This window comes from Lepidochelys olivacea (genome assembly GCF_965140295.1).
Source record: "Lepidochelys olivacea isolate rLepOli2 genome assembly, chromosome: 10".
In the NCBI taxonomy this organism is placed as follows: Eukaryota; Metazoa; Chordata; order Testudines; family Cheloniidae; genus Lepidochelys; species Lepidochelys olivacea.
This window is the reverse complement of record NC_140420.1, coordinates 67,820,887-67,848,372: the sequence shown is the minus strand read 5'-3', so window position 1 is coordinate 67,848,372 and position 27,486 is coordinate 67,820,887. Positions and strand designations below refer to the sequence as shown.

Below are 27,486 nucleotides of genomic sequence, written 5' to 3'. Positions count from 1 at the left end.
GGCTGGATTCAAACTTCTCAGATATATAAACTCCATGCAGCATACTTGGGGAGAGGGTAGGAACTTACAGTAGACACTGGAAGTCCCATGGCGTTCTTTGTGAGAGCCCCAAAATCCTGGCAAAACACACCCTTCTGTGCTGCTTGCAGTGTGTTATATCCCACATGCCTGCCACTCTGCACCCCAACAGCAGTGGTTGTGTTTAAATGATACTCTGGGCACCTCAGTGATACTCTGTGAAGCACTTTGTCATCCTCCAAGATGAAAGCTGCTCTAAATACTGGAGATACCACTAAAAAAAATAATAAAAATCAATATTTGCCAACTGCTCCCACAGTTACTACAGTTAACTTCTATTTCAAAGATAAGGGGAAATGGGGCAGTATCAGAGACCACTGTGTGGTTCTGTTGGCAAATGCTGACTCTTTAATGGGATCACTGTATAAAATTGTTTTTCTATTTCAGAGGCAGCGGATGAATTATGTGTTGGCGTGACTGGTATTGGGAGTACAGAATACATAAAAGTCACATAAAACCAACAGTAAGGTCCAGATCACATACTAGGGTTGCTGTAATCCATGCACCAGTCTTTTGCCAAATGTGTCAAATTTTCCCCTATAACAGAACTACTTCACTCATCAGGCCGTGTCATTCATTTCTAAGTCACACAAGTTTTAGGCATTTAATATAGCAATAGCCACTTGCAGAGAGAAGGAGTCTAATTGCAATACCATATCCATGCTATATAAATGTGTACTATACATTAAACCAGGGGCACAATATTCCTTTGCTAATGGGAAACTGGCAAGGCTGGCAAGCCTCAAATATGACCATTCTTTTCTTCTTCTGTTTTTGCTTGCATGGATGATATAATTCCAATTATATATATTATTGCGCCTAGTAAAATTATCCTAAAAATCTATTAGCTTAGGCATAGCACATACTGACTATCCCTTCTACAATGATTCTCAACACCTGGAACGATTGCTTCTTGGAACAGCTAGTTCTACAGTACACAACAAGAAAAGTTATTCTCAACATTGTCCTAAGTAAAACAGGTGAGTAGGTTCTGGTTGAGCCACTAAGAAGTATTGCCCACAGTGGCCCAAATAATGCCTCATATAACCATGCATGCAGAGCACCCTTTGTACGTTTATTTCACCCCTTCCATGCACTAGTGGAGCTCACTTGCCTGTGCACCACCATCCCCCACCCACCTCTAGAAGCCTCTCAGCCTGGGTAGTTTCCAAGTAAGGAGAAGGGGTGTATACTGGGTAGGCTAGAGGGAGCGGGGAAGGAACATGAGTGGAGCCAGGAGGGTTGCACACCTGAATGAGTATCAGATGGCTAAAACAAAAGCAGAGAGGAGAAGAGATGATTAAGGTAAGAGGGAAGTTTTTTAAAGAACTATGCAAAGCTATGGCATCCCCCCATCATGCATATTTGTCCCTGGATTGTCAAGGTAGCACACAGTACTGAGGCCCTGCTGGATGTCTTGCTATTCCAGGACACCCACATAATAACATTAGCCAGAAATGCTGTGTACATCTTTGGGTTCCAGGCCTAGCCATGGAGATCCATGCATTCATCACCACTAGGCTCGGGTACTGCAATGGGCTAAACCTGGATATGAAAGTAAAAGCCACAAGGAAGTTTCATTTGGTTCTACAAGCAGTGGACCACCTGCCAGCTAATACAGACCAACAGCAAAATTTCACTCTGATGCCGTGGGTGCTACATTCATTTCCAAGCCAATACTAGATTCACTCCAATGTTAGTCTTGCTCCTAATCTACAGAACACTCCCTGGGCTGGGTCCTGACAGCCAGGCACTGGCTCTCTCTTCAAGGCACACCACAGCAGCCATGTTAAGCAGGAATTTGGTGTCTGACAGAGCTTCACATATGGTTCTGGGTGCTGTGGGTAAAGCTCTCTCAGTGCCAGGTCTTCTACTATAGAATTTCTGTCCATAAATGAGAAGTTCCCTGGATCTTACTATACAGAAGCATGTCTTTGTGAAAGCCTTCTCACAATAAGAAGACTTGGTGCACAGGCTAGGAATGCTTCCCTAGAAATAAATAATAGGAATAACACACATATTACCCCAATCCTGCAGCCACAGAAGTTAATAGCAAGCCTGTTATTGCTTCAGTGGGGACAGGAGCGAGGCCTTAATGAAATACAAGGCTAGAGTGAAGAATACACTCCTTCAGAACAAGTGTTATTTTATCCAATTTGCTCAGATGCCAGAGTGATGGGCATACTAGAGAACAGCGAACTAGCTCGTTTTGATAGAGTACACAGATTATAGTTGGCTAGATGTCTGAGAACCAAGCTCTGAATATGGATGCTATTTAATATTATTAACCTATACAATATCTATGGCCATGACAGTTAGGTGCTTATGAATAAACGTAGAAGACAAAACTTTCTACAATGGGTTGTATTTAAGAACTGCTAGTGCCTACAGAAATGTTAGTAGTCATGTTCCAGGGTATAAAGATAAACAAGAACAGAACAAAACAATTTTACATGCAAAACCCAAACAAATGTGCCTTCCATCATGCCTTAATATTCTATAATAAAAGAAAAATGTCTCATGAAAGGACACTTTAGACAGACAATACTGACATACCTGACATATTCCACTGATACACATATCCAGGGATTCAATATTACAGCGAGTACCGTCTAGTACTTTTGGGGCAAGCTCCACAACCAATTGTTTCCCCAAAGCTTGACACTTTAAGGCACATGGTGCACTGGGATCATTATATACAGGAAGCCACTCATAAAAATGTCCTTGGTACTTGACATCATTGTAGGCTGAACACTGTTCTGCTCTGAAGTCACCAACATCTGAAGGGCAGTCCTAAAAACAATAATAGGAAATCATTTAAAAAAAGAAACCACCTCTCATTTGCAATCATTGTGTCTGATGAATTATATAGAAACTACCCACGTTGGCTTGGAGAAGGATTGGCCCAACCTAACAGACAGCCCATATTAGAGGTCCTACTTTAAGGATTAAAACAATCTATTTTGCTTAATCCGCTATTTGCTATGAAGGTTACAGTGTAAAGCATGTTACCATAATAGTGACCCCACTGGCACAAGTTCATATCCCTAGCTTTTTTACAATGGTCCATACAGCAAATAAATGGTTTTTCAAATTGGATTCTGTAGGAAAAATTGGCTCTAAAAGAATACATATTTTTAATCACTAAGATGAGGTCTCCAATATATTTAATACTTCATACTTTCATAGTTCCTTTTCACCTCAGGATCTCAAAGTGTTTTACAATCATTCAAGAAGTTTCATACAAGGTATGGCTTACTAGCCCCATTTTACTGATAGAGAAACAGAAACACAGAGAAGTGAAGTGGCTTGCCCACTTTCACACAGGGAGCAAGTGGCAGAATCAGGAGTAGAGCCCAGAACTTCTGATTCCCAGTCCTATAATCTTACACAAAAACATGCTCCTTTTCATGGGAAAACAGTTTTAAAAATAAAACATACCTCAAGTTTGTCATGATGGATCATGTAATTTAAGTTTTATTTAGAGAACTCAATATCTTCGTTCCCCAAGCACATACTGCTGAATTATTAAATATATGGAATTTTTCATTTACAAACATTTAAATAAACAATTTTTAAAGGTTTAGTACATGTAAGCATTTAACCCAAACATAATATAAAATTCTAGTGGCAGCAGTGAAGGCATACATAGATTAATATGAAAAGAACTTTGGGAAGGATCTGACAAAAGAATTTGGTGTGTCAAACAATCTCTCACGAAAGACTCCATTTAAAAGTATGGCCAGTGTCAAAAAGTCTATATGTTAGACTGAATGCATATTCTTCCAAGAATTCCAACCACACGTACATACCGTATGTGAGACTGATTCCAACAAACAAAGTTTTATTTTCATTTGACATAAAAATGAAAGACTGTGACATGTAAACTAAATTCAAGGAACTAGTTGCTAAGTGTCAGCTAGCCGTGCTGCACCTGAACAATGCATCAATGCCATTCAGATTGATGGATTTAAATCCTCTCTGGAAAATGCTAATGCATTTACAACTACATTTCACAGCACTGGCTACAGCTTGCAGTAGCTGGAAGAGAGATTTATATGAGAAGGGTAAGATTTCCTCTCCGATTATGAGTCCCTTTTAAAGGCATCCTCTTGCCGCCGCCTCAACCACATGCATACAGCAGGACGAACTGCAGAGAAGCCATTTCATTAGCCTACACCACTTTGCAATGCTCTACCTTGTTTATTTTAGTTTTAGTACGAAGTAGTAATCAAATTATGTTACTGGCTTCTTTGTACAACGTGTAAAATATTTTATTAAAACAATAATCCTTAATGTTTCAGACTGGTGTGCAGAGTTTTAGCCAAACATCTTCTGTAAGTCAATGGGTCCCATGCAGTAAAACCCCTGACAGTGCTTTGAAACTTCATCCAGCGCTAACCCTTATCAGTGAAAGTAGCTCAAAAAGATGTTACTACATTGCATTATTATTGTATTTAACATAGGACAATTTCATTTGGCAGTTATGAGTCAGATTTGCTTAGAAAATCCACAGTGAGTGAAAAAGAGAAGTTACTTAGCTGTAGCTCACGAAAGCTTATACTCAGATAAATTGGTTAGTCTCTAAGGTGCCACGAGTCCTCCTTTTCTTTTTGCGAATAATGACTAACATGGCTGCTACTCTGAAACTTAACAATTACTGTAGCTCTTTGAGTGTGTTGCCTCTGCCTGCACATTCCTACAAATGGGAATATGCAGAGGCTACCTCAAATAACATCATATATATGCTGCACCAAATTCTTCTCTCATGTGCAGCACTCCCACTTCAGAGAAATTCACAGGACTTTCACTGTTATAATTGACAACAGAATTTGACTGTCTCGTATCTTCCACAGAAGAGAACCTAAAGAGCAGAGAGGAGTCAAGAGACCCTGAAGTTTTTATGGGCACAGCACAGTTCTCTTCTGTCACAGCAAATTCAGTTGCAGCTAGAGGAGAAGAATAACTTATGGAAGTCAGTTCTGAATCAAGTTAGAAGTTGCACGTCAGACTACAGAGCAGTGCCACTCAGCTCTAAGCAGCTGCAGAGCCACCTTTCCATCACACAGACACAAGCATAGACAGCCACCCACAGAATAACTAGGGAGTGATGTCATTAGACAGGGTTGTGACATGATGTTGTTACAACTCATGATCACCAGGTGCTGATGCAATGTCAGGACATAAACATCATAATGTCAAGACATCACTCACCGGTTATTTTGCAGCTCCCACCAGCTCAACACTACACAACAGCTACTTTTTCCTCCCACTCACTTCTTGCTGCTTGAAAGAAGAGATATTTCTCTTTTTTCCCTATTCTCTCTTGGCTACTTGGAGGGACATGAAGGAACCATAGCAGCTCTTGTTTCTTTGCTCAATCCACCTGCCTCACATTTCAGCTTTACTGAAACAGAGACTCAACAAGTGCCCCAGGAGTGACCCCAAAGAACTACATTTTTATTATTTACTATTTGTATTATAGCAGCACCTAGAGACCAACCAAGATCGGGGCCCTGTTGTGCTATGTACAGTACACATATATGGAGAGAGCAGAGCTTACAATCTAAACAGAGAAGATAGACAAGAGGTGGGAAGAAAGGGATGTAGAGGATACAAGCAGAGTGAACAATATAATGATTTGTGAAAAATATGACGGTTTGCAAACGTTAGTTCCAATTTTGTGGGAAGAGGGCGATTAGATAAACAGAAAGGAAAGGAGAGAAGATGTGAATGGAAAGAGTTTCAAAAGTTTAGAAAACAGGCATGAAAGGCGGCCTGAGGGAAGTGATTGCACTAATCAGCTACGTGTGGCCTGAGAGCCATAGGTTCTACGGTGATAAGTGCATCAGCGGTATGATTGCTACAGCTAAAATTAAAAAGTGAGTGATACAGGAACATAGATGAGAGATATACAGATAGAAATATTATTGGACTAAAAATATTTATAGGTCAGCCAAGATGCTCAGAGTGGGGTACAATGAGGTTAACATTACTTAGTGATTAATATGTGAAAGCGAAGGAGAGAATTTGAATGCACTGTATTTTGAACAGGTGTAAGAATTATCTGTGCATAATGGAAGTTGATAATGGAGTTTGTGTGGGCAAATCTCTGTTACTACATAGTGTTATTTCTGACTCGGGGAAAGTCACTCTGGCAAATAAACGTGACTTTCTGGCACATAAGAACACAAAATTTATGCAGAAATGGCCCAAACAACTTGTTCTATGAATAGGACCCTAAGGGATTATCTTTAACACTTCCACATACTGCACATCATAGCATTAGAATTTAACAGTGTATATGAAAATGGAAATATAAAACAGAGGGCTTAAGAAAGATTGAAAATCTCACTGGGTAGCGTATAATGAATAGCCTATATAGTTTATTTCTCTGAAGTACCCATAAAAAGGTTTGACACATGCATACATTTTTAAGGAATCAAGTAACTGGAATCGGAGTTATGATCAAAAAAGGTAAGCAGGTTTATAATGTAGATTTCTTTTGTTCAAACTCATTTTCTGATTGAAATATCATGAATATTACTCTGGGACCTCCATACAGTGCTGGAGTTTTGTGAACTTCCTACTATTTTATTAGAAATCCAGATGAAACCAATTTTCTGGTAAAATGATTCTTGTTCTTTTCATTAAAATCACATATATATTAAGTTGTGCTTCATTTGTACTCCTCAATATAGATTTTAGTGGTGCAATGTATCATGTAGCAAAATTACATTTGCAGACAATCAGTTTTACGCAGTATATATACTGAATTTCTCATGTGGTTAACAATAACACCTACTAACACAGAAAGAAGATGGTATAAAATCCTAATTTTCGAACTAAAATTGTGCTCATAGAAGAAGTATTCTTTTAAAATAATACTATAGGTATAACAATTCATTTTAAATAAAGTCGGGCTGGATTGGTCAGATCTGGATTACATGTAGGCTGGAGGGTTGCATTCAAGCTAAAATCGGGACTAGAGTTCAGGTTTTAATTCAGTGGGGCCAAAATGTCATGAGCTCTTTTCTTGAGATTTCAGCCCAAATAAGTGGTAATCTCACCACAGCAACTCTTCTCAGGAGTTTTCCCATCATCTATGCTGAAAGCTCAGGAGAACAGCGGTCCTTGAGAGATTCTGGCCACATCTGAACTGAAATTGGAAACTAGGCTCCTTCCAGACATGGCACAGAACCAGAACTGTAAAGGCAGGTTCAGACCTCAATCAGGTTCTGAACTACCATAACATTCAAAGGGATTCAGATTCAAGGTTCCAGTTTGGGGCCACCTGTCACTTTAAAATATAAAATTCAAACACTCATTGATTTCAGTGGGACTAGGAATTCACCCTGAATCTCTAACTACTTCAATTTTATAAACCAGACTGTTAATTCTCAAAATCAATCCTTTAAATGCATCATCCTTTAAATCTGGAGTGCCCGCAATAGCTCTAACTTTGTGATTGCTCAAGCTTTCGAAAATGCAGCCCTCCATTTATTACATAAAGATGCTCACAGATGGGTCTCAAATGTTTCTTCCCTTTTTCTATATGCTGCATGTGTATTTTTTTCTGTTGTTGCTTTTGCAAGATGAGTCACAGATTTTATGTTTAATTTTTTGTATTAGTGTGTAGGTAGAGTTACAGTACATATGTTCAAATGAGCCTAGGCATTATTTCTTTATACATGGCACAGAGTTTATCCAGATCAGGAATGCACCAAATGTAAAATTTATATAGTGGCTTGTTTATTTTAGTGCCTGAGTACTTGTTGGCTGCATTTTTGTTTATGACAACTTAAACTACTTATGTTATTTTCTTGTACATGGTATTTTCATTTTGGGATCATAGCTGTTGTAGCACTGATATTACCCTTTTACTCTTGAAAGGGTGAGTGACTGGATTTATTTCCAGAATCCAATGTTTGCATGCATTGGGCTTGACTCAAATGGTTTCCACTAGCTTCTGCCAGCAGAAACCTGGGCTTCTGGCCCCAGTGGTGGAAAGTTAAGCCCAAGCTGGGGTGCATGGTATCAAAGCAATTCAAGGTGCTTGTGTGCCCCATTCTGCAGGGTTCTACTAGTGACTGGAGAATTGGGAGCCCTAGGACCTCACGCTCCACTAAAGGTACCACCCACAGGGAACTGACTGGAGTATCTCTGGAGTCCCTGATTGAGCTGGGTGCAGTATTTAAGCTGGAGAGAGACATAGGAAATTATCTGTGCAACAAGTAGAACCTAGCTTGCTGCTGATACAGACTCTGCCATATGCAACCTGACTCCCTGCCTCATCCTGTTTCCTAACTTTGACCCATCCCAGTTCCTGCCCTCAGCCTTGTTCTGCCCCTGAACCCTGTCACCTTGGTGACTGACTGATCTGGTGCCAACCCTAGGCTAAGGCTCTTCGGCTTCCAACTCAGCGCTGATCCTTGGCTTTAGCTCCTATTTCCTGTCTGACCCCACCTCCAGCAGCTGACTCCTGACCTATCCATTCATTTCTGATTCCTAAACACCACAACAGGTCAGAAGTCCCAGTCACTAGTACCGGTCATCCACAGACCCTGATAGCCAGATGGCACATCAGAGAAAGTAGATGTTCCTGCTTCTCCACGTGGGCACCAATGATACTGCCAAGAATGACCTTGAGCGGATCACTGTGGACTACGTGGCTCTGGGAAGAAGGATAAAGGAGTTGGAGGCGCAAGTGGTGTTCTCGTCCATCCTCCCCGTGGAAGGAAAAGGCCTGGGTAGGGACCGTCGAATCGTGGAAGTCAACGAATGGCTACGCAGGTGGTGTCGGAGAGAAGGCTTTGGATTCTTTGACCATGGGATGGTGTTCCATGAAGGAGGAGTGCTGGGCAGAGACGGGCTCCATCTTAGGAAGAGAGGGAAGAGCATCTTTGCCAGCAGGCTGGCTAACCTAGTGAGGAGGGCTTTAAACTAGGTTCACCGGGGGAAGGAGACCAAAGCCCTGAGGTAAGTGGGAAAGCGGGATACCGGGAGGAAGCACAGGCAGGAATGTCTGTGAGGGGAGGACTCCTGCCTCATACTGGGAATGAGGGGCGATCAACAGGTTATCTCAAGTGCTTATATACAAATGCACAAAGCCTTGGAAACAAGCAGGGAGAACTGGAGGTCCTGGTGATGTCAAGGAACTATGACGTGATTGGAATAACAGAGACTTGGTGGGATAACTCACATGACTGGAGTACTGTTATGGATGGTTATAAACTGTTCAGGAAGGACAGGCTGGGCAGAAAAGGTGGGGGAGTAGCACTGTATGTAAGGGAGCAGTATGACTGCTCAGAGCTCCGGTACGAAACTGTAGAAAAACCTGAGTGTCTCTGGATTAAGTTTAGAAGTGTGTGCAACAAGAGTGATGTAGTGGTGGGAGTCTGCTATAGACCACCAGACCAGAGGGATGAGGTAGATGAGGCTTTCTTCCGGCAGCTCACGGAAGCTACTAGATCGCATGCCCTGATTCTCATGGGTGACTTTAATTTTCCTGATATCTGCTGGGAGAGCAATACAGCGGTGCATAGACAATCCAGGAAGTTTTTGGAAAACGTAGGGGACAATTTCCTGGCGCAAGTGCTAGAGGAGCCAACTAGGGGGGGCGCTTTTCTTGACCTGCTGCTCACAAACCGGGTAGAATTAGTGGGGGAAGCAAAAGTGGATGGGAATCTGGGAGGCAGTGACCATGAGTTGGTTGAGTTCAGGATCCTGACGCAGGGAAGAAAGGTAAGCAGCAGGATACGGACCCTGGACTTCAGGAAAGCAGACTTCGACTCCCTCAGGGAACGGATGGCCAGGATCCCCTGGGGGACTAACTTGAAGGGGAAAGGAGTCCAGGAGAGCTGGCTGTATTTCAAGGAATCCCTGTTGAGGTTACAGGGACAAACCATCCCGATGAGTCGAAAGAATAGTAAATATGGCAGGCGACCAGCTTGGCTTAATGGTGAAATCCTAGCGGATCTTAAACATAAAAAAGAAGCTTACAAGAAGTGGAAGGTTGGACATATGACCAGGGAAGAGTATAAAAATATTGCTCGGGCATGTAGGAATGATATCAGGAAGGCCAAATCGCACCTGGAGCTGCAGCTAGCAAGAGATGTCAAGAGTAACAAGAAGGGTTTCTTCGGGTATGTTGGCCACAAGAAGAAAGCCAAGGAAAGTGTGGGCCCCTTACTGAATGAGGGAGGCAACCTAGTGACAGAGGATGTGGAAAAAGCTAATGTACTCAATGCTTTTTTTGCCTCTGTCTTCACTAACAAGGTCAGCTCCCAGACTGCTGCGCTGGGCATCACAAAATGGGGAAGAGATAGCCAGCCCTCTGTGGAGATAGAGGTGGTTAGGGACTATTTAGAAAAGCTGGACGTGCACAAGTCCATGGGGCCGGACAAGTTGCATCCAAGAGTGCTGAAGGAATTGGCGGCTGTGATTGTAGAGCCATTGGCCATTATCTTTGAAAACTCGTGGCGAACGGGGGAAGTCCCGGATGACTGGAAAAAGGCTAATGTAGTGCCAATCTTTAAAAAAGGGAAGAAGGAGGATCCAGGGAACTACAGGCCAGTCAGCCTCACCTCAGTCCCTGGAAAAATCAAGGAGCAGGTCCTCAAAGAATCAATCCTGAAGCACTTGCATGAGAGGAAAGTGATCAGGAACAGCCAGCATGGATTCACCAAGGGAAGGTCATGCCTGACTAATCTAATCGCCTTTTATGATGAGATTACTGGTTCTGTGGATGAAGGGAAAGCAGTGGATGTATTGTTTCTTGACTTTAGCAAAGCTTTTGACACGGTCTCCCACAGTATTCTTGTCAGCAAGTTAAGGAAGTATGGGCTGGATGAATGCACTATAAGGTGGGAAGAAAGCTGGCTAGATTGTCGGGCTCAACGGGTAGTGATCAATGGCTCCATGTCTAGTTGGCAGCCGGTATCAAGTGGAGTGCCCCAAGGGTCGGTCCTGGGGCCGGTTTTGTTCAATATCTTCATAAATGATCTGGAGGATGGTGTGGATTGCACTCTCAGCAAATTTGCGGATGATACTAAACTGGGAGGAGTGGTAGATACGCTGGAGGGGAGGGATAGGATACAGAAGGACCTAGACAAGTTGGAGGATTGGGCCAAAAGAAATCTGATGAGGTTCAATAAGGATAAGTGCAGGGTCCTGCACTTAGGATGGAAGAATCCAATGCACCGCTACAGACTAGGGACCGAATGGCTAGGCAGCAGTTCTGCGGAAAAGGACCTAGGGGTGACAGTGGACGAGAAGCTGGATATGAGTCAGCAGTGTGCCCTTGTTGCCAAGAAGGCCAATGGCATTTTGGGATGTATAAGTAGGGGCATAGCGAGCAGATCGAGGGACGTGATCATTCCCCTCTATTCAAGATTGGTGAGGCCTCATCTGGAGTACTGTGTCCAGTTTTGCGCCCCACACTACAAGAAGGACATGGATAAATTGGAGAGAGTCCAGCGAAGGGCAACAAAAATGATTAGGGGTCTGGAACACATGACTTATGAGGAGAGGCTGAGGGAGCTGCGATTGTTTAGCCTGCAGAAGAGAAGAATGAGGGGGGATTTGATAGCTGCTTTCAACTACCTGAAAAGAGGATGGCTCTACACTTTTCTCAATGGTAGCAGATGACAGAACGAGGAGTAATGGTCTCAAGTTGCAGTGGGGGAGGTTTAGATTGGATATTAGGAAAAACTTTTTTACTAAGAGGGTGGTGAAACACTTGAATGCGTTACCTAGGGAGGTGGTAGAATCTCCTTCCTTAGAGGTTTTTAAGGTCAGGCTTGACAAAGCCCTGGCTGGGATGATTTAACTGGAAATTGGTCCTGCTTCGAGCAGGGGGTTGGACTAGATGACCTTCTGGGGTCCCTTCCAACCCTGATATTCTATGATTCTATGATTCTATGTGGTGGGTTGAGTATTGGGTGTAGCCAGTGCTCCCTAGAGATGTAGTGATTCACCATATCTCCTGTGTAGCCACCAATATCAGGCCTCTGATAGTCACACTTTACCGCTGCCCACTACTGAGGCTGGCAGCGATGCAAACACCGTCTGCACTTCATTGGGTAAAATTGCACTGCAAGCCTCACTGGTTAAGGGGTGCTTGTGTGAAAACAGTTGCCCCTTCCCCAGAATCAGTGGGGCTGAATCAAGTTCACAACAACAAAACATAAATGGGGATCTTTTTAAATAATAAAACTATATGCTTCTGTCTTAATTTTTTAACAACCTTCCCTCCTCTCTTGAATGGGATTACCTCAGTGTCAAATTACTCTGGGAGGTAAACCATGATAGGAATTCGCAAAAAGAAAAGGAGTACTTGTGGCACCTTAAAGACTAACCAATTTATTTGAGCATAAGCTTTCGTGAGTAACAGCTCACTTCATCGGATTAAATTGGTTAGTCTCTAAGGTGCCACAAGTACTCCTTTTCTTTTTGCGAATACAGACTAACACGGCTGTTACTCTGAAACATGATAGGAATTGAGTGCTTGTCATGAAACCAACCTATAACAATTTACAGTACATTTACACACAGGCTTTTATTCAGAGGGATCACAAAGTACTTTACTAACTACAAACCAAAGAAATGCAGCAACTTCTGGGAGAAATGTGACAGCTATTTAACAGCACAAAACAACATAACAAGACAATTTAGCACAACACAGGGATAATTTAGTTGGGGATTGGTCCTGCTTTGAGCAAGGGATTGGACTAGATGATCTCCTGAGGTCTCTTCCAACCCTAATCTTCTATAATTCTATGAAGTGTGCCATATACAATTGATTTTCATAAACACGTGCAAAAATGCATGCAAAATTTCCACATGCAATTATCGCAGTTATGACAACAGCATACCCACATGTCAACTCATATATGAATTTACTGAAACTGCTTACACAATTGTGGGAATTGCGCATGAAATATAATATACAAAATTGTGTGTGTAAGTAAGAAAATCTGTGCCTGACAGTGCAGAGGAAATACTGGTAGTAATTACTCAATTTGAAATTTGAAAAGGGCACAGGGGTTAGTGTCCTTGCTCTTGTGAAAAGTGCCATGGGATCTTTCATGACCACAAGTGCTCAAGAACTCAGTTTTATGCCTCATCTGAAAGGCAAAAGCACTAGCTAGTTTAGGATGGAGGGAATAGCTCAGTGGTTTGAGCATTGGCCTGCTAAACCCACGGTTGTGAATTCAGTCCTTGAGGGGGCCATTTAGGGATCTGGGGCAAAAAAAAAAAAATTGGGGATTGTGCCTGCTTTGAGCAGGAGGTTGGACTAGATGATCTCCTGAGGTCCCTTCCAACTCTGATATTCTATGATTCTATGATGAAAACAGATTAATTAGCCTAATAATTCACATAAAATATTCTCAAGCATAAATGGCATAAAATTCCACAATATAATGTCCGTTCAGGAAACGTAAATTCAAAACCTGATGGTGTCAATTAGGCAAAGAGTCAAATCTTTAACAGTGGGCAATAATACAGAATGGGAAGAAAATGATCCACCATTAGATTTCAAACAAGAATTAGAATTTATGAAACTTTACGTATTATTTGATTTGAAGAAATAAGAAAAGTAGTAAAACTAAATTACAGGCCAGACTCACGTTATTGCTGCAGGTTTTGTATCGAATATTCCGACCTTCACAATTCCTGAAAAACACAAGGGCTTTGACTAGAAGTAATAGTTAAAAAAATAGCATGTTTTACAACTAGTTATTCTCTTGAAAACTGGAATTTTATTACTACAGCCATTACATAATCTGTCCCCAAAATGCAAGGTTTAAACACAAACCTCCACCATAGGTTTTGGGAACTGAATAGGTTACATTGCTGTCCACCTTATGAAACACAGTTTGGCTTTTCCTGTTAGGTTTCATTTATATTGTGATCCTAACCCTTTGCAAAGTTTATGAAAGACAAATTTACATTCTGAGAAGATTTCACAGTGTACCCTACACCTGATTCTGAGCCTAACTCAATGGACTTTAACAGAATTTCTTCTGATGTATGTGGGGCAAGTCAGAGAGGAATCTACATTCTGCACGTAACTAATGTGTATTGATTTCATTTTGATCATTTTTGTTTTTGCAAAGAAACAGCCGCCTGCATTTCAACCCAAACTTCTTCCTTTTCTCTCCCATTTTTCTCCAGTGGTGTGCGCAATTCTCCTGACCCACAGCCAAATGAGCAGAATGCATTAGAAAAAATTCCTCTATACTCATACCAGTCTTATTTGAACTGAAACACTATAAAGGTAATGTGTGTATTTCTCCAATGACCATAAAATGAAATGCATGTAGCCTAGACAATTCAAGTCTTTTACAGTCTTCTGTTGGAAACTGAAATGGCACTGATTTAAAAAGGGAATTGTCATTTCATTCAAGCACTGTAACCTCTTTGTATTTATATATGTATCAGTGGAGGCTTACACACCACTGATTAAGGGCTAGGTTTGCCACCCTTACACAGAGCACTTAATTCATAAGCAGCCCCACTGGCTGGAACTTTTCATGGAATAAGGCACTACCCATCATGAGTACAGGTGATTGAATGTAGCCCTAAATCCTAAATTCTAATTTTAAATGACTTGATAAGCAATTAGTTAAAATTAACATTGTTTCTAAAACTTAGAATAGTTTTAGTGTTGATAAAGAACTGCTTTCCATGGAGAGAAAATGAGTGATATCCAGTAATTTGCATCTAGTGTACTGAATTTCCTTCTTTTTGTATTATTTCCATTTCAAAAAAATTAGAAAAATATCCAATAAAATTTATATGAAACTGAAAAAAATATTACTAGAAAAAGAATGGTCAGTGGAGGCTAGAGCAAGAGCAAAGCCAGCTGTGCTGAAGAGACAGCTCCCCTAGCTCAGGATAGCACTGCTTTGTTGCCTCCAAATCCCTACCTTGCACAGAGATGGTGTGTGTTAATTATGTTTACAGCATATAAAAATGTGAAAATGTTGTCTCACAATGTGTATTTCCTGGACATAACAATAATAAAAAAAATACACATAAAAAGCTTGGAAACTATAAATTTGTCAAGGTATAGAAAACATGTGTTTTTCCCACAGGGGAATATATTAAAAATATTAATGAAACCACACTGGAATTTATATTGCAACAATTTATTGCATTCATTTCACAGTTACTAACACATTGATAGAGTATTGTGGCTGTTTTCTGCAAATGTTAGTACATTCAAAGATCCCTGTGCAAAATGCACACTGGGAAACAGGAACTGTTTTAATAATGGTCAGCTTTAGCCATGTATTTCATATTGCTGGGACTTGACTGGCATATCACATTACAAGCCTTCATTAAGAGAAGTTGACTTTCTGGCTATCATACCATATATTGTGTAATCATAACAAAATGGGAATTTAAATACAATTGATAAAGGTTTTGAACAATGTAAATCAGCAGGAATTCAATAACAAAAGCAATTATGGACCGAATGGTGAAACCCTTAACCATGTCCGTAATCCTTTCTTATAGTAACAGACCCACTGGATTACTCTTGGGTGAAAGGACCACAGGGTCAGGACCTATATTAATCCATCTTTACACTTCTAGGAATATTGAATTTAAAGGGTTACAGTCAAATACTTTTGTACTGTTTGGTGGTTGGTTTGCTTTTCTGATTGTTTTGTTTTTACAGACTCTTCACTGAGGGCAGTTTCCTCCCAGGCCCAATCAAGGCTTGTTTGTGAGATTTGTGTGAGCTTTCTGGGCTGCAAGGTTATGGGTAAGTAGCCCTTCTCTCACAGATGTGGAATGCTATATTAGCAGGGCGGAAAAAATCAATTATTTTTTTAAAAATAAATGGATTTATTTACTTTAATTTAAATAAAAATTTAATTTAGTGCAGGTTTATTTAAAACAATAAACCTATTTAAAATTAGTGTTGAAATTGAAAACCTATGTCAAGGACTAATCTATTAAAATAATTTAAATTGAATAGTAAAATATTATTAAGCAGTACATGTTTGCTGCCAAGTTTTAAAGAAAGTCAAATCCCTGAATGGTGGAAGTCACTGACTTAAGCACTTGGCAACAGAATCTGTTGAAGAATTAAACCAGCTTTTGACAGCAGTTGACTCTTCTGCAGGTGCAGAGAGAATATTGTCTTCAGTTAATTCAACTAGTCCAGTTCAATGGCTGACTAATTCAAAGTTTAAAAAGCAATTGGGAGATGTCAAGGTAGGAAAGTTTGTTTTCTTCTTCTGATCTGTGGATAAAGGCAAGGTGTGAGAAGGCAAGATCTACTGGTTTTAGAATCTTTGAGGACATGGTGACCAGAAACAATCAGTTCAATTCATTATCTAGAGATACTTCCTTTGTTTAATGTATCAGTCTGTTTTAAAATTTAAAACATTTCAAAGTCCATTTTTTCTTATGTATCCAGCACTTTTAAGATAGCTTTAAAAACACATTAAAATGCTGGTTTTGTGCATTTATAATTGTATTCGAATTCCCATCCGAATGCAGCTTAACACAAATCACAAGGAAAAAATAATCATCCTCTAGTAAATAAGAAATGCATCATTCACCATTTTCTAATATAATAAAAATATAAAAATTAAGAATCTGAATAAATATAAGTTAAGTTAAATAATTGCTTAAATAAATACATATAAATATAGTGTATTCTTCTGGCTATCAAAATAAAGCCCCAAAATTTAGTGTAAAGGCTACATTTAGTTCCAAATGAATGTATTCTAATGGTTACCAACTGATGACAATCAACCTTTCTTTAGGAAAATTACTAAAAGATACAAATACAAAACACAATTAAAATAATCAACTTTAATGAAGGTTTCCTGCTTTCAGATTTAAATCATGCTTAAAATCAGCAATTTAAATTGCTTTGATTTAAATCAATCCACCCTGCTTACTACACATTCTACAGATACCCCTTCGTCATGCAGTCTGATCACACAATGTTAAACTCAGGGGAAGATATCCAGGTACTACTGGGGACAGACTGTTCACTAGCAGTCTGATCTAGGAAAAATTTAAATGCACTGTGTATCTGAAGTCTTTGTTCTCTATACTTCCTTTACAAAGTATAGCTAGAGAGAGAGAGATCTGAGGCCACAGTGATGAAGAGTTCCTGTTTAGTCCACCATTGCTCATCCAGGGATAGGCACAGGAGAAACCACAGTTGTTAGTATGGGATAGATGGACTGAAACCCCCTAGAACTGCATGGGAGGGCAGGGAGAATTTGAAGCCCATCACCGCTACTAAATGGGACAAAGCCCCCGCAGGCCATTACCCATCTCCAGTGACTGGGGATGGGAAAGCCACAGGAGACAGCTGCTTATGGGAGTTACTCCAGCCTATAAGACTATTGTAACTTCTGAGATCTTCATGGCCCCAGCAGGGCAAAGAGGACAGGAGCCACAAGGGAGAGAAGCAACATGATACATCTCCTGTATGTGGAATGAGTTGTTTTTTATAAGAAGGTGGTCACAGGCGATCTTCCCCTTATACACTGGGCTAAAGTACACAGCTAGTTTGACATAGACTTGCATATCCCTTTTTATACTGGAGGGGGCTTTTCTGCTGTGCTGAATAGGGATGCTTTCCTGAATCAGGGCCTTAAATAGCAAGAATGACACACTTAATGTTATAGAAAAACATTGAGTCATTCTTGTCATTTAAGGCCCCAACTCAAGAAAGCCTCCCTGTTCAGCACAGCAGTTAACCGTGTACTTACATTTTTTCCTGAATTGGGGCCTAATTATTTATCTGACTACTCCTAGAGATTTATAAAAAACACTAGATTTCACACACACGCACAGTCATTGGTTCACAAAGAGAATACAACAATACTTCCCAACATAGTATGGGAGGAGAGGAAATCACACCATAGTTGATGAGGAGTAAAACCATAGCTGTAGGTATGTGGCTAACCTGCCATTTAAACATCTCCTTAGAGAATATGATGCTCCCCCTCCACAAGTCCGCGAGCAATCGCTCCATGCTCCCCACGCATCCCAGGCCCCTTCTTTATCTTCATCAGAACGTGCAATTCTGGAGGTCTGTAAATGCGGGGGGGAAAAAGAAAGTAACTGAATTTGCTTGGAGTATTTTACATTCTTTTGCTGATTATTTACCTTTGGAAGATTACTGCTCTGGTACATGGCAACAAGATTCATATTCAAAGATTTAATGTTTCAGATTAAGTTAATATTTTAATGAAAAAGATGTGATAGTTACAATGAGAAAAGAAACAGACTACTTGAACATGAGGTTTCCTCAGTACCAGGCCCATTGTTTTACAGCTATTGGTTTGTGCTGTCCAACGCCACACTGAAGTCTGTTATCCACTTCCCCCTTTATTACATGCTTCAGAATGTAGCTCTCAAGAGAGCACAAAGAAAGTGTGCATAGTTTTTCTGTGCCATCTTACTATTTCCTACATTTCCTGTAGTACTAATAGGGATGGAAGGATTAGATTTTTATCAGTAAATGTTGGTAAACATCAATGTCACTGTACACACACAAACCAATGACAAAATTTCCATCCATAATAATAAAAATGTACAGATAGCAAAGAAAAATGCTGCTTGAGTTTAATTTAAAGATACTTACTTTGTATATTTTGACAGATGATGTGAACAATTTGTATTTTAATGCGTTATAAAGCTTTAACTTATTGAATCTCAACATCTGTCGTTAAATAGTTATTGGTCTGACAAACTCCCCGTTATCTGAGCTCCTCCCATAATATCCCACAACTATGAACATTATTTATTTATTTAAATCTAAAAATTTGCTTAAAACAAAAATATATATTTTCCGTCAAAATTTTAAAAAATTGTATTCTGCCAACCCTAGGTATCAGGCAGTTATATTCCCATACTCAAATGCCAGAATGGGGATGTGGTGGTGTCATGGTTACAGGGCAGGCTGTGCTTTAGACACCTTTCAGTCCCTCTAAAGTGCACCCTTCAGATGACAAGCCTGGCTCATTGCATATCTCCCAAAGAGTGGGACCCCACAATTCAGCCACTCTTGGACTGGATCTCTGGCAGCCCCCTGTATTTAAAAACGGAGAAGTCTGGATGTCCAGCAAACTGTTTCCAGGAAAGAAAGGGAAGACTTGAGAGGCAGGTTGGGTCCTGTGATTAAGGCACTGAACTGGGACTAGCAAAGCTGGGTCTAAGTCCTGGCTTTGATATATACTTGCGTTCACTTATGTTCTGTGCCTCAGTTCCCGCTCTGTAAACTGGAGATAATACTTCCTTTGTCCCACCCATTACCTGTCCCGTAAAATCTTTGGGGGCAGGGACTGTCCCTGACTAAGTTATAAGCATAAAAATTAGCCCTTTACTCAGCTGGGGCCTCTGGGAGCTACTGTAATACAACTAGAATAGTAATAAATTATTATAAATAACATATGATAACAATAAATGCAACTAACAACAATAATAAGCGTCAGTAAAAGGGAAGTAGTCCAATGTAAAAAAGCTGCCATAACCATTAACACAGCAGCCTGAATAGTTTCTTTAACTAGAGACAAGGTGCTAAGAAGACTCTGAAGGAATTATGGAAGATGATATAAAGTACAAAGAAAAAGCCAGTAATCCTAGTTTATCATTCAAAATTTTAAGCAGAGTCTTTTTTCTTCCCCCATAATATTAATATTAAATGCCCCCAAGATGGAGTTGCTGCGAAGTGAATTTAAAACATAATTCACAGTTTTTCATAATCTGAAATTTTGCAGATGAGCACATTATATTTTGTCCTAGCAGGGTACACAAATGATAATCCCTGCACAGGAAATGTACTTCCCAGTACTACAGACTGTCAAGAAATCTATCAGTCTGCACATTAGACCATTTGGCATGAGAAGGATCTTAAACTGTTTTCATTGGCAAAACAACAGTATTTTGACTTTTGCATAAGTTATTGTATGCATTCCAATTTGGTTACTTTTAACAATTTCTCTTAGATACAATTAAAAACACATCATATTATCCATACTCATTTCCTATACAAACAAAGACACCTCAAGAACTGCTGATTATTCACAGTTCTCACTGAGGTCACAGGGATCTGCAGAGGCTCAGCACCTATCAGGATCAGGGCCACTGTGAATAGTTCCATGGTTTTACTGAAAATGAGCACGACACATCAAAGACCGAGTAGCTTTTTATCATTCAGAAGAGTGTTGAAATATATGGATGCATTTCTGTTACTGTGGTGTGGCAGGACAAGGGCAGGCTCTGCTGTGGGATACTTTTCCAAAGGAAATCAGGCAGAGTGAGATTCTGATAATTTTCAGGTCCATCTCTTTCATAAGTGCTATGCAAGACCCATCTCTTTCATAAGTGCTATGACCAACCCCCAAATGAGAAAACGGGACAGAGAGAAGTAGAAGGTAAGAAGAAACAATACCAAAAGCAAAATAAAATGCATATCTAGACCTAGGGCAGCCTGTGAAAGAATTGCCTTTTTGATCACACTGCGTTCTATCGAACTGTTGTATGAGCTTAGACACCACTGTGTTTCTCTCTAGACATCTTTTTGAGGTACTTATGTGGTCACCATTACCATACCATCAGGACGTCTCATGAGCATTTGAAAATTACACCCCCCAAGCAATCTTGGAGGTGAATCAAGTCTTGAGTTTTACAACCAAATTCTGGTTGCAGTGAAGTCACTTGGAATTATTCTAGTAACTTTTAAAAAAGGACCAAGACTAAAGACCTAAGAAGTAATTTTAAAGCTATTTGAAAATTGAACCACTTAATTAGGGAGCCTGAGGCTCCTCCAACAGACTTCAACAGAAGCAGAGTAGACTTCCCCCAACAAACTTTGATTTCTTTGAAAAATGAATAAAATTATGTTCCTCCCTATTCCCTGCTTTATAAAACACACTGCCTTTCCATTTCGCAGAATTATCCAAAATCCCCAACAAGCAATATTTTGGAATGTGGCAATTCCTTAATCCAAGCAGGCCCCAGTTAAAATGTAATATAATCAGAATTAAGGGCTAACCATATCCTGTTTAAAAGAATTGTGGTTCTGTTCATTATTCTGAATCTATATCCAGTCTGTGCTTCATGATGAAAGAATGGGAAAATCAAGTAGCAATTTTCTCAAGCATTCCCCTCTGTTTTCAGTACAATTCTTTAATGGCTGTTCTATTTACATCCTACTTTTACCCTTCAATGTTTGAAATTTCTAAAAAACTTTTCCCTGGGGGAAAAAAAAAAGACACACTGTGCAGATCTTCTGTAACCAAGAGACAAACGATGACAAATCCATGATTGCTAGTGCATTTACATGATGGAACTGCTATCCTAAGAAAATCAGAATTTTTATAAGCAAACTACACTCTATGAGGAACAGCAGCCATCAATTACACATGGAATGAGAACATCACAATCAGGTGATTTCTGTGTTCCACAAAGCTAATGCTTAGTTATCACCTACTGTAAACTCATAATGTAAATATGCTACTAGTATCACTAAAGAATGAAAGATATATTGTGGATAAAATGAAATAAAAGAAATAGCTTCCCTAAGATGATACAGAATCATGAATCAACATCTACCTCAGTACAATCATAGATTGACCGAACACAAAAAATATTCATCAAAGCTTTATTGAAATGATTATATATACAGTCAGTTATCTCAACAGCAGATCATTTCAACCAATCAACCCATAGCAAACCCACTTATGTAATTAAGAACCTTAAATCTCTGTACTAGAAATTAAGAACCTGATTCAGTGGTCTACGAAGTCAGTGGAGATACTCCCATTGATATCAGTGGGCATAGAATTAGGCCTCATATAGCTAAACAGGAGCATACAACCTCATGTAAGAATGGTGCATCCTATCAAAAGGTGCTGCAGAATCCTAACCAATCACTCATCCTCTCTCTCTCTCTCTCACAAACACACAAACAGTCTCCAGTAAGAGGATGAATATATTGCCAGTAAACACCATGAGACAAATTAGAAACTACACGAACCTCTGCTCCAGTTTAGAAGAGTCTTTAAAATAGACAAAAATATTTACCTTGATCTCAGCTGTATGAATAAACCCAGGCAATTTCAAGAAATTAGGCCATGACTTAACACCCAAACTAATGAACATGTAACCATCTGTTTGCTCCACATATCAAACAAAATTTCCTGGATCCTTACCTAGTCCATTTACACAGCACTGCTGAGATCAATGGGATACTAGGGAAAGTTCTCTGCAGAGCCACAAGAGTACTTCTTAAGTTTATTCAACTATTTTTAAGTTTGTCTGAAACTAGATGGTTCTGAGAATGGACCATTTACCTCTACGTAAATAGTTTACGTTTAAACCAGGTCACTAGTGACCAAAAGCTGTTACCAATTGATGATCGGTGGCTTACTATATGGGAAATGTGTTGGTTGTCACTGTCCTGTTCCTTGAGGATACTTTTAAATAGGCAAATAGACAGACAGACCTGGGCTGGGATGCTTACACTGCTGCTGTCAATTTTATACTTGTTCTAGGGATACACAAAGGACTCCTTTTTTCACTTCTGTCAACATGGCACTTTGTGCTAGCATTAAACTTATTTAAAAAATAAGCAATATCATTGTTGGATCACCTGATTCAACCTGCTGGGGATAAACCTCACTGAGCAGTAGCCTTAAAAGTTTGCATTAATTATTTCTATGGCCATCTCCTTTCTTCGCCTCATTTACCAATCCAGATGTCAAAATGGATTATCATCCTGCTACTGACAAAATTTAAAGTAATCCTGTAATGCAGAATATAAGTAAATGTCTAGTCTGTTACATTTAGCCAACACTGTTACTTTACCTCTGCCTCACTGATCTTTTTCTCTCACTGCTATTGTAAGGAGTGACTGTTGAACCAAGCAGCATTCTAGATATCCAAAGAGCAAAAATTTAATAACCTTGCCTTACACCAATAAAGTTAAGGACAATTCAGACAATTCTTTAGAAACTTCAATAAAGGCAGTCAGATCTACTGTAATAGAAGCATTCCCAATTTTAAAGTATATTCCTAGCCACAGATGGGTAAGTAGGTTTCAGAAAAATAAAAGAACAAATCTCTTGTCACCAAATTTATTATATAAAACATGAACTAAGCAATCTTCATTTGAGCAATAATAAACTGCAGAACTTGGTCTAAACATTTAAATTAGCAGCTTCCTTACCTTCTTGCTCCCAAAGGTTAAAATTTAAGAAACACTTACTGTAAACTTTAAAAATACACTCAGGCCATCTTACTGTTCCAGAAATGATAGAGCCTTGCTCTGCCAAGATCCCCTAGGAATTTTAGAATCTGCATTGGGTTTACTTTCACATCAGAAGCAAGGCCAGTATTGAAATGCCTGACACAGACAACTGAACCAACTGACTTCAGATATGGATAGAGAGCTCTTTAATACTACTGGGAATCATGTCATAATGGGAGACTAACTTCTCAAATATAGATTGGAGAATAAATGCTACTAATACTGGTAAGGCCCAGTTATCCCTGAATGTGATAGATAATAGTTTTCTTAATCAAATCATCACTGACACGATGCAATTTTAGACTTGGTTTTGGTGAGTAGTGAAGACATAATACTCAGTCTTGTCTAGAGTGCAAGGGACTGGACTAGACCACCTTCCAGTCCTACACTTCTATGATGCTATGATATCATAGAAGGGCTAGTCATAAGAAATAAACTTGGATCAAGTGATCATGAGTTGATTCACTTTAAATTAAATGGAACGATAACCAAAACCAGACTGACAACTATGGTTTGTGATTGGGAAAAAGACTTTGGGAAATTACGGGAATTACTTAAAGAAGTCAACTGGACTGAAAGGCTCCAGGATTTAAATGTGGAGGAGGCTTGGAGTTTCTTTAAATCAACTATGAAACAAACCCAAAAACTATCTGCATCTTGAGCAAGAGGAAACAACTTGTTGGGAAAGACGCAACTGGATGAATAAGCATATCAAAAAGATTATTAGGAGTAAGCAGAGATTCTACAGGAAGTGGAAAAGGGGACTGATCAGCAAAGAAAGCTACATTTTGGAGGTTAGAAAATACAAGAATAAAGTGAAAATTGCTAAGAGTCCAGCTGAATTAGCTCTTACCAAGGAAATTAAAAATAAATAACAGAGGGGTTTTAGTTATATAAATAAAAGGAGAATAAGGAAGGATGAGGTTGGGCTGCTATGCTGGGGAGGAGATTAAAGTTAATCTAGATATGGCCCCAAAACTCAATGAATACTTTGCCTTGGATTTCAATAAGGATGATAATATGGAACACGGGTATGAAGCCAGAATGGATGATGGAAATGAGTATACAAATATGGAAATTACCACATGAGATGTGGAAGCAAAACTTTCAGAGCTTAATGCATTCAAATCAGGGGACTGGATAATTTGCATCCCAGACAGGGCTGGCTGTAGGCACCAGCAAAACAAGCGGGTGCTTGGGAAGGCACATTTCTAGGGGCGGCATTCCGGCGCCGGCCATGCTATCCCTAGAAATGTGCCCCCGCCGCTCCAGCTCGCCTCTGCCTGCTCCCCTGAGCGCACCACCACCGCTCCGCTTCTCCCCACTCCCTCCCAGGCTTGCCACGCATGAAACAGCTGTTTCGGGGGAGGCGGCGATGGTGGAGCGGAAGCGAGCTGGGACAGGGAGTGGTTCCTCTACCCCACCCCCGTTACTTCCTGCGCTCCCCCCACCCTTGCTCACCTCCACTCTGCCTGCTCCCCTGAATCCTCCCTCGCCTGAGAGGGAGGGGGGAGAAGCAGAGCGGCGGCGTGTTCAGAGGAGCAGGTGGACCAGAGGTGAGCTAGGGCGGGAGTTGCAGGGTGGGAGCCGCAAGAAGCAATGGGGGGAGGGAGAAATGCAGCACACCGGGGAGAGGAGGCGGAGCCGGGGATTTGGGAAAGGGTTTGGGAAGGGGCGGAGTTGGGGGGGGGCACGGAAAAAAAGCAGGGGCGGTCAAAAAATTTTTGCTTGGGGCGGCAAAAATCCTAGAGCCAGCCCTGATCCCAGAATACTGGAGAAACGACACATGAGATTGCTAGTCCAGTAGCAAGGATTTCTAATAAATCTACCTATTTGGTGGTAATACCAACTGGAGAATAGCTAACATTGTACTTATATTTAAGAAAGGGGAAAAAATGTGACTGAGGCAATGACAGACCTGTTAGTCTGACCTCAGTAGTATGCAAAGAAAAAATAATGAAGATAAACTGAAAAGGGGATGTAAAGCAATATGGGTTTCCCAAAAGGTACATCGTGCAAGACTAATCTGATTTCCTTCTTTGAGAAAATAACTAGATTTTTTAGATGACAGGAATGCAGTACATCTAATATACTTGGACTTCAGTAAAGCATCTGACTTGGTACCACATGGGAAATTCTTACATGTAGAAGATGTACAAAAACTGTAAGGTGGATAAGGAACTGGCTAAAGGGGAGAGGGCAATGGGTTGCATTGACAGGTGAATTACTGGGGTGGAGGGAGGTTTCCAGAGGAGTTCCTCAAGGATCAGTCTTAGTATCAATCTGATCCAATATTGTTATGAATGACCTGGGCACAAAAAGCAGAAGTGTGCTAATGAAATTTGCTGATGATGCAAAGTTGGGGGGCATCATCACTGCATGGTAGAATTGGCATATTATACAGGAAGAGCTAGATGACACTGAAGTCAGAGGTAACAGATATGGAATGAAATTCAGTAGCACAGAGTGCAGGGTCATGCACTTATGGTCTAATAATAAGAATCTCTGCTACAAGCTGGGGGCTCCTCAGCTAGAAACAACAGAGGAGGAGACAGCTGTGTGTGTTGGTCCATCAAAGTATGACATTCAGCCACCAATGTGATGAGGCTGCAAAAAAGGCAAATGCAATCCCAGGATGTACCAGGTAAGGCATCTCCAGTAGACATAGAGCAGTATTAATGCCATTGCACAAGGCACTGGTAAGACCTCATTTAGAATACTGTGTACAATTCTGATCAAGCATGTTCAAGAAAGATTAATTCAAACAAACAGGTCCAGAGAAGAGCAACTAGGATGATCAGGGGAATGGAGGGCCTATCTTACGAGAGGAGACTGGAAGACCTTGACTTATTAAGCCTAGCAAAAAGAAGGCTGAGGGGAATATGATTGTGCTTTGTAAACACATTACGAGTGGAGGGGTAAAACCAGGGAGAGGGAAGAGCTATTTAAGCTAAAAGACAATGTTGGCACCAGAACAAATGAGTATAAACTAGTCCTGACCAAATTCAGGCTGAAAATTAAAAGATTTCTAACTATCAGAGGAGTAAAAAGAAAAGGAGTACTTGTGGCACCTTAGAGACTAACCAATTTATTTGAGCATGAGCTTTCGTGAGCTACAGCTCACTTCATCGGATGCATACCGTGGAAACTGCAGCAGACATTATACACACAGAGATCATGAAACAATACCTCCTCCCACCCCACTGTCCTGCTGGTAATAGCTTATCTAAAGTGATCATCAAGTTGGGCCATTTCCAGCACAAATCCAGGTTTTTTCAGTTTGTGTGTGGGGGGGTGGAGGGTGAGAAAACCTGGATTTGTGCTGGAAATGGCCCAACTTGATGATCACTTTAGATAAGCTATTACCAGCAGGACAGTGGGGTGGGAGGAGGTATTGTTTCATGATCTCTGTGTGTATATAATGTCTGCTGCAGTTTCCACGGTATGCATCTGATGAAGTGAGCTGTAGCTCACGAAAGCTCATGCTCAAATAAATTGGTTGGTTTCTAAGGTGCCACAAGTACTCCTTTTCTTTTTGCGAATACAGACTAACACGGCTGTTACTCTGAAACCTATCAGAGGAGTGAAGTTCTGGAACAGCCTCTCAGTAGGAGTTGTGAGGACAAACAACTTAATTAGTTTGAAGAGGAAGCTGGACAAATTGGTGAGTGGTGTTGTATGCCAGAGTTGCTTCTGATGGTAGGGGGCAGGATTCAGCAGCCCTGGGTACTTACCTACTACTTGCAAGGTAGATATTCTGGGTTGTTTTTTTGTTTTTTCCACTAAAGCATCAGAGATGGCTGTGACTGGAGATAGCAAACTGAACAGGGTGGGCTAGTGCTCTGAGGTGGCACCGAGCATTCTTTCTCTCATGTGCTTGGCAGACTGGTTCTTGCTCACATGCTCAGGCTTTAACTGTTCGCTATATGTGGGGTTGGGAAATAACTTTCTCTCAGATCAGATTGGCAGTGACCTGGGGGGTGGGGGGTTACTTGTCTCTGCAGCATGGGGTACAGGTCACTTGCTGTCTTATCTGGGAATATCTCAATTAATCAATTCCTTGCCACTGCAGGGGCCTTAAGCACTGATGAACATCGGACTCTCCTATTCTC

The 27,486-nt window shown here is 40.5% G+C and overlaps 1 protein-coding gene across 1 annotated transcript in view; it reads right to left on the bottom strand.

Moving 5' to 3' along the window:
- ADAMTSL3 (ADAMTS like 3) overlaps positions 1 to 27,486 on the bottom strand; it is a 279,550-nt gene that overhangs the window by 132,466 nt on the left and 119,598 nt on the right. The window contains exons 4-6 of the mRNA XM_084642460.1: positions 18,026 to 18,153; positions 13,710 to 13,755; positions 2,635 to 2,871 (exon numbers count right to left, since the gene is read on the bottom strand). Of these exons, the coding sequence (XP_084498586.1) occupies positions 2,635 to 2,871; positions 13,710 to 13,755; positions 18,026 to 18,153 (411 nt within the window). The remainder of the gene's footprint in view (positions 1 to 2,634; positions 2,872 to 13,709; positions 13,756 to 18,025; positions 18,154 to 27,486) is intronic.